This window comes from Camelina sativa, chromosome 1, assembly GCF_000633955.1.
Source record: "Camelina sativa cultivar DH55 chromosome 1, Cs, whole genome shotgun sequence".
NCBI classification, from domain to species: Eukaryota; Viridiplantae; Streptophyta; class Magnoliopsida; order Brassicales; family Brassicaceae; genus Camelina; species Camelina sativa.
In genome coordinates, this window is record NC_025685.1 from 4,706,131 (window position 1) to 4,715,062 (window position 8,932).

Consider the following 8,932-nt stretch of genomic DNA (forward strand, 5'->3'; position numbering starts at 1 on the left):
CGTCGCCACGTCATCCCCTCCGCCGCCATTATTATTGAGAGGGAAGTATTTCTCGGCGTGTTGTTTTGGTATGACTAAGCGGTTTAGTTTCCCGACGTCGCTTGGCGTGAGGGATTTCTCGAACAAAGACTCTCTTTGTGCTACGGCGACGTCGTTTTGGTGGTGCATATGTTGCTGCTGCTGCAACGAGAGAGTGTTGTGGTAAGTATGGTTGACTGACATTTTTTTGTGTTTTCTTGGAGTGAGAGAAGAGAGAGAGAGAGAGAGGGATTTGCAGATGTTGGTTTGGTGGTGAAAGAGTGATGGGTAATGGCACTAATATAGTATTATACGAAGGAGAGACAGAGAGAGTAGTGAAAAATAATAAAATTGAAAAATGGGTTAAATTGATGTGAAAACTGTGGGAACTATTTGATGAGGAGCGGAGGACACGATACCGATAGTACTTTTAAGGTTTTGCGTGATGATATTTCCTTTCAATCATTATTTTATTTTCCTTTTTTTTTTGTTGTTGTTGTTGCAGTACTGCATTAGTCCCATATATGATTCTATATGATAGTATATGTAGATATTGTATTGAACTATTGATATTGCTTTTCTCTTTCTCTCGTCCTAATTTAAAAGGCATTGGATCCCACGAGTGTTAAAACATTAAGCCACACAAAATGCCGTGAAGTAACTCTTTTAGAGTTGAAAAGGATTTGATCATGTAAAAGAAAATGTAATTATTGGAATATTAACAAAAATAAGAATGATATAAATAAAATAAAAAAAATGTTATTATAAAACAGATGGTTTTACGTTTTTATATCAACAGGTAAAGATGTCATTTCAGCATAGCCAGCCTTGAATTCGAATTTTCTTCGTAGGAAAGATGGTTTTACGTTTTTATAAAACAGATTATCAGTAAATTGGTGTAGTCGTGTAGATAGTTAATATCCAAACTTTTCGGTTTAAAAAAAGAAAACTACAACGTTGTTAATTAACAAGATATTATAGACTGTCAAACCAGATAAACCTTTACTTATCAAGCAGTCATAAGTATGTGGGTTGGCGTGAGTCAAACAATCCTTTGTCATGACTCAATATGTTGGTTTGCAATTATATTGATTAAATCCTCATTGCTTTTTAAGGGATTAAATTCTCATAAATGTGCTGTTAGAGACCATTCACTTTTGTATGCCTTAAATCACCTTCGATGTATCCTAAAGCTGAGAATTTCACTCACGGCCATTAATTTATTTGGTAGACAAGCTAAGTTCTTCTTTTGTTTTTTGTTTTTCTCCCAACCATCTGCAGGTTACTGAATTTAACTTAATATGTAAGTGTCAGACCATTTTTATAAGTAATTAATATATGATTTTGTTTGAGAAAATCTCAACTGTAAAATATCAGAAAACTTCATAAATAAGAACTACTCGTTTATACAGTCAATAAATTAAATGTTCTCTTGATGTTTTCACTTCTATTATTATGCGTTTATTAATTTAGGAATACATGTAGTTTACAACTATAGAAATATAAGATGCTTTTTTTTGGAACTTTTTTTTTTGTCAATAAGAGAATATAAGATGTTAAGTATATGTATATCACACATTTCAAGTTAAAAGTGATATATAAGCGCTATGTGTCAGTTCATCAGTATTTTGAATAGGAACCTACGAAAACTAATAAACATAAGTTTACAGAAAAAAAAAAACAAAGAAAAATATACTTAGAATATATATATATGGTGATGCAAACATAATAACTACGTAAATATTGTAGATTTTGACAGACAGTGTGTTGTCACGGCTGTCTATAAACGTAAAAGATAATCTTTAATTTTGACAATTAAATTTAGTTATAATCGGATAAGAAATCATAAATATCACTTTCTTTGGAAAGAAGAAAACAGTATATTTAGTTTGTAAATGAATCTGTGAGACAGGAATTGAAAACGAAAACAACAATAGAATGCAGTGAAAGAAGAAAAAAAAACGAAATAAATAATGGATGATTTTGGATTTAACGATTGAGAAGTGAGGTGGTACATACTAAGCAAAAGTAAGAAGGTACAGAGGATACTTACCCATGACGCAAGTGAGAAGCTCAAGTTGTGGAGCATGTGCTTTGCCTTTCCGACACACCATCGCATGCATCTTCACTTCTACTTCATACCATCCCTTATGTTTCCTCTTTCTCGACTTTTTATTTACATTTTTATTCTCTCTTTTTCTTTTTCTAATCATTTTATCATGGAGAGGAGGGATAAAGACTTAAAGGTTTATTTCTGAAATCGACTTGACTTTTTAGCCCTGTTTCTCTCTTCTTTCCTTTATGATACTGAACAACCATCTTAGTTATTTATACTTCGATACTAGTTAATGCTTAACATGCAGTGATATGTGACAAAACATATAGTTTACCTCAATGAGAAGTTGACAAGAGTGTGAAACATTTGATCCATTATTCCATTTTATAAAAAGAGACGCAGTTATATATATATGTGTGTGTATTGGGGTTGAGTAGAGATGCAGTAAGATAAGAGAAAATTTTTGGTTGCATATACATGCTTATTAGAAGTTGCTTTCTTGTTTGATGGTATAAATTGCCTAGGGGAGCTAGGAAATCAGTTTATTAGAGTCAAAAAATATTTGAAGGGGTCAATTAAGTTATTCATTTTTTTTATAGAGGTCAATTGTGCTATTTTACCAGGGTCAATTAGATTTTTTTCTAATATTTCACCTAATTTTACAAATTCACTATGGTCAATTGACCCTTATGACTCTAAGCTTACGACTCTAAGCTGCCTCCGCCTTACCATCTTAAGTCGTGAGTAAATGAATAGTTTTGTGAAAAGAAATGTGTGTGTATATATGTAACTTACCAAGCTACCAGTCTACCACAAAAATTTAAGGGGACGTGCAAATGGTTACGTGCGTGGTCCTCTTCTATTTTATTTGAAGTTTTTTTTTTCTCAATTGTCATTTTAATTAATATATTATCATTTGTAAATTATAGGATCATGAAATATCTGTCACGTGCTTTCAGGACAATATCATTGGTGCTCACACGTTTCTTTTTTTCTTTCTTAATTATCTCACAAAATTAGTAGTATATATTAGTTTAAATTTTGACAATAATTCCCTCTCTGAAAAAAGTTCCTCTCAATATAAATATATAATTAACTTAGTTTAGACCATATCTGTGTTATAGGTTCTCGTATTCCTATTCATGTTCTGTAAAAGCTTCAGTTGAGGTCAAGTCTTGTGACTGATATAGTGATATATATAACAAGAGTATTATATAATAACCGAAACAACTTGGCTTTCAAAAATCATTGTCATTAAGAAGAAGAAAAAACACAATAAGATTTGTTACAATTGGACTTCGTGTTTCACTCCTTTCCTCACACTTAATCTATGTCGTTATGTCATTGTTGCATAATTAAAAAAGGACCGCAGGACAAATCTGACATGATTTTCCAGGTCGATTTAGAGGCACCTTTTTGCATGTACGTCTGCAACTCGACCCCATTAAAAATATCATATTAAACTAACTCTTCAATTCACTATAAGTTAGTAGTAGTATTTTTAAGTATATTTTCGAAATAAATAATTAATTAAGTCAAACTAGTTTAATTTTTATATTATTAATTCATTAATATAGCACATGTTGTGGGGGGTATATCCCTTCCCACGAATAATAGAGGTTGTTGGTCGCTTGCTTACTTCGTCTTTTTCTAATTAACAATTCTAAGAAAGAAAGAAAAAAACAGGTGTATCAGAATTATACATTAAAAATATGCATCGTAATAAAAATAACATCAAAATTATTATTACACTGCCGACGTTTTCCATCAAATCTTTAACTATTACATCGGGAATTTCTAAATTACTATCAGCAACACAATTCAATCATCCAATAGTATTGTGTTTATTCTAAATTACTATCAGCAACACAATTCAATCATCCAATTAGTATTGTATTTAATAATTCAGAAACTTTTTTTATAGTCACAAAAATAAACTTTCCTTTTCATCTAATTCAAGAGGCCTTTTCAAACAAAACTCCATTAATTAGGAGGCTTCTTTATACGAATATATAATTGAACTGTGATGTCTAACATTTCCAATGTACTTGACAATCACTTATCTAGCTAGTGACCTCTAACTGATTAGAATCCTTTTATATAAAAATTAACAAGAGAAGAGTTTCTATTAATTGGCTAGCTTCACATATCAATAATGCTAAATTATGTATTCCATCACCTAACTAATTTAATTTGCGTGTTACAATATTGACCTGTCACTTTTATCATTTTGATTGTACCTACATCCTAGAGCAAACTCATTTACGATTATTATTTTGTATCATAATGTTAAGTTCAGAAAGTAAATTAGTAGACAATTTACTTAAGAAATTGACAAACGCTTAATTTATTAATATTAGTTCTTATTATTGATGTGATCTTTAATAAATCCATATCATTACAGAAAAACAAACAATTTCTTATACTATGAAGACACAAACACAAAGTTGTGTCATGCGTCATATATATTCACGTCATTAGTTTGGAAATAATGAATGATAAATTATAAGATAACATTTTACCTTTCACCACGCATTAAAGGAGCTCATTAATCATTATGATCTGCATGACTGCATCAAACTTCGTTCTTCTCCGTACACCAAATTAGTCTGAAAGATTGATTATTCGATTTGCAACATAGATAAAACCTCTTTCATCGATGTCTGCAATTCAGAAGTTCTTTAACCACTGGTTTGAACTTTGAAGGAAAAGGTTCTAGATATTCATTTTTCTTATGCTCTTTTACACTTTAACCTAAATATTTTATTCATTTATTTCAAATATATTTTTTGTTGGGTGAAAATACAATAATGTAAACAAGCATGTTTTTTAGGTTAATCAAGATCGGAAAGTAAAAACCGAATTAATAATAATTTTTGTATTGCAAAATAAAGGTAGATTTAACGGGTGACACATTTTAGTTTTAACCTAGTCTCTTTTTGCGAACAAACTTTCCAACAAGAGTCTTTTAATTACATTAATTGCCTTTTTCAACAAACATTACAGCTTGTTTAGGTACGTCACAGTCGTATACGATCCCACAACTTTCTCATCAAACTCGTTATTTCAACTTTTTAAAATATGAATTTCCATGTTACAAAAACCTCTCTAACAAAAAAAAAAAAAAAGTGTTGCGAAATCCATTTAAACCCTATAAAACTACTCCATAGCTATTTATTTGATTAAAGCTATTTATTTGATTAAAGTATCAGGAGACCAAAAAAAGAGTTCCAATGAATGCGACGTTGCCTAGCTTATACAAAGATCCGAAACAATGTATATTTTTCTTTGAAATAATTGATTTCACCACTAGCAGTTTTTCTCTCTCTTTAAAAAAAAGTGCAGTAATGTAGTAGAAATCTTTACTCCAAAATAGCAAGAGAAGTGATGTGTTTAATTTTAGTTTTGCATCTAAATATGTGATCATTTTGAGGTTCATAGAAACAAAACAGATAATTACATTATTTATGTATTTTCAAAATAAGAAAAAAATGTTTTTTTTTTGGGTCGTCTGATAGAATCCAAAAGAGTCTGAAACAAAATAAAAGAACTGAAAAACAAGAGCAACACAAACTAAACGTCTAAACATAAAAGGAACATCACATTTTAGATAACACTTGATCGTGAAGCCAAAAAGACTCTCCAAACGCCAAATATGATCTAAACCTTCCTTCCCGTGTCACACTGCTTGCAATCACATTCGCCATTTTATTTGCATTCCCCGCCACTTGATAGCATACCCACGAAGAAAAGCCATTAAGGATACTATGGATATCAGTCAGAAAAAAAAATGTTTATGAAGTATATAATCGTCATTTGGATGAAAAGAACAAGCAAATAACACAGTTTCTGATAACGACATCGTTTAGTATTGTAGGGTTATGAGTTTATTATTATCGGGTCGTTCTAATTGTTTTCAAACAGTTATAACGATTTTCATGATTTTAAAAAATTACATGAAGATAAATACAGCAAATATTACGCAAAACATCATTAGACACAATATAAACTGTTGGTTTTGAGATAACAATCACATACATTAGTAATAAATAATGGGTAAATAATGTAAGTATATATAAATACACGACATACACACAAATATATAGGATTATAATGATCTCTTGAGCACAAAGTAAAGGCACGAGGGGAATCTGCAATGTACTTCGTGGAGGGTTCCTAAAAATGTTAAATATGCAAATTTCTTCACAAAAATGTTCAGAAGACGACAAAATTAGTTTGTCATTTATGGAAAGTGGTGCGAGAAGCTTCATGAAACTCAGGGTAAGTTGCTACTTTTGCTTTTTATTATTTTCTATTTCTGACATTTTCTCCATTCCCTAGCAAATTAAACACCGCTTTATGAATTGTTTTCTCCAATATTTTCTCCGTTTAGTTTTTTATTTTATTTTATAATCTGAATCCTTTTGGGTATTTGATACTATTTGATTAATAGTTATATACACATTAAATGATGCAAGTCATGTTGAAACCAGTGGTGTAGCTTCTGCATGATATATATAAATACGAAGGGAACAATCGAGATGATAAAAAAAAAAATGTACCCTATAATATCTATAGCTATTCAAATTTTTGTTTCAATGGCTTTAATGTTTCTACCAACATTTTAAGGGTTAAGAACTATTATAAAACGTTTGACTAAAAGAGAAAAAAACTACTATAAAGCAAGATAACTTAAACTAATCAGTCTCTTACCTTTTTACATGTCGTTTCAAAAATCAGCTAACTACCAAAGTAACCTCTTGATTTGTTACAAGCGTTTCAAGAAAAGCTAATGATGGTGATTTAACGTATTATGTGTTTGACCTCGTTTTGATTTATGTAGTAATCAAGTTGCTGAGAGATAGGAATTACAAGGGAAACGTTCTCAATGAGAACTTCTCATATAAACAGCGTCATTTCTCTTTAAAAATATATATTGGTAATTAAACAATTATATAATACAGTTAATTTTTTTTTTTGGACTTATATAATACAGTTAACTTAAAGACAGTAAAATCTTTACAAACCAATCCTAGAGTGAAGTAATTCCAGTCAGATATTTTGAGAGCTAGAAAGAAATATATCTGCATGTGGGAAATGTATAAATCTGATGATAATTTTTATCAATGATCATATATGTAGTTTTATATTTATTTCTCCTAAGTAGGGGACCAAAGCTATTTGTTGTATATTCTATGAAACCAAAGCTAAATGCCCGGAGGGAGTGGACCACATACTATTTCTTTAACGTCTTTATTTGTTTGATGGGTTTAAAATATTAAAAGATACATTACATATCTGCACTGTTCAGATATAAATTTATGCAGCCGATATCTTAGACTTAGACCGACAATATAAAAAAATCTCAAGTATGTTAAGGGAAGAAATAAGAGTAAGTAGCAATATTATCGGATGTCCCCAAAGGAACATAAGACACATAAGAGTAAGTAACGAACACCAAAGCTCTGTAGAGAAAACATACCAATAGAGTAAACTATAAGAGAAGTAGAGTAAACTGAAAGATAACCAATTATCAAAGATTAGACAACCGATAAGAATAATTATTCATTTTACTATTAGAAACTATAGTAATTTACCATACTGAAATATTTTGACTGCACAATTACGGCATTAACGGATATATCAGTAACGTACATGTGTTATTGATCGTGTTAAACTGTTGACTATTTTGGTTCAGCCGCAACTATAGATTACACGCAATACTTACAACGTTCTATCCAATTTTGGAGGACAATCAGACTTTTTCTTTTTAACAACGGAGGATAAGTTTAACAAATGTAGAAGACAAAATATTCAAAACTGTTACGTACGTACAAAACTTACGATAAAAATAAAAATAGAAAATGTATAAAATTGATAAGAGAAAAAAAAACAAAAAAAAGAAGGTACGGCTAAGTTTGGCGGTTTTGGAGAGTTGAAAAAGAATGGAAGATGAGATGAGATGGAGATGGTGGGACAATGAGAACAACACACAATTGCACGCCTCTCGTCTCTCTCTCTTTCTTCTACCCACAATGCGTCAAAGATTTCATCAGGTCCCTATTCTAGTAGTATATGACAGGCCCCATTTCATATTTAACCCCGTTTTGCTTTCTCCTTTTCACTTTATTTACCTTGAGTTTGTTTCTTAGTTATCATTTACATTGTTAGATCGATAACTTATAAAGCCACAATGGAAATGAATTTTATGTACTGTCTTAATTATTCCAAATGACAATTACATTTTACGGTGTAAAATATACGGTAAAGAAAAAGCAGTAAATAAAGCACTGTGTTTATAAATAACTTAAGTTTAAGGGTCAAATATATATTATTTGCTTCTTTTTATTAAAAAAGCACATATATCCCTGTAATGCATAACTCTTATCTTCAAAGAACTTGACTTGTTGACTTAGCTCTTCGTCAATGAGAGCGAACATGTTCTTTGGAAAGCATCATTAGTGGACAAATGCCTGAATAAGATTAAAATTAGAATCAATCAATTATTTGTGTTTTATACATTACTACGATACAAGTCATTGTATATGTAATGACAGATAAACGTTGAGGAGATAATAGAGAGTTTTGTTTTTTTTTAAATTAAAATATTATTATTTAGTTTGTTGTTTCACGTGAGAGAGAAAAGAAACAAGAGTGGGCTTTTAAAATGGGCCCACAGTGTGGCAGTAGCAGGCTCTGAGAGAGATTAAAGATAGAGAGGGTAAAAAAGTGGGTCCTACAAGAAAAGCCCATGATCCCAAAATTTCCAAAGAAAATGGAGTGAGACAGACATTTTCTGTGTTTGTCCGAAAGCCACTCACGCTTTTTAATAATTATCTCTTCTTTTATTCTGTTTTT

General features: G+C 30.6%; 1 protein-coding gene across 1 annotated transcript in view; it reads right to left on the reverse strand.

Moving 5' to 3' along the window:
* LOC104774180 (B3 domain-containing protein At3g11580) overlaps positions 1 to 466 on the reverse strand; it is a 3,933-nt gene extending 3,467 nt beyond the window's left edge. The window contains exon 1 of the mRNA XM_010498904.2: positions 29 to 466. Coding sequence (XP_010497206.1) covers positions 29 to 222 — 194 coding nt within the window. The 5' untranslated portion in view covers positions 223 to 466. The remainder of the gene's footprint in view (positions 1 to 28) is intronic.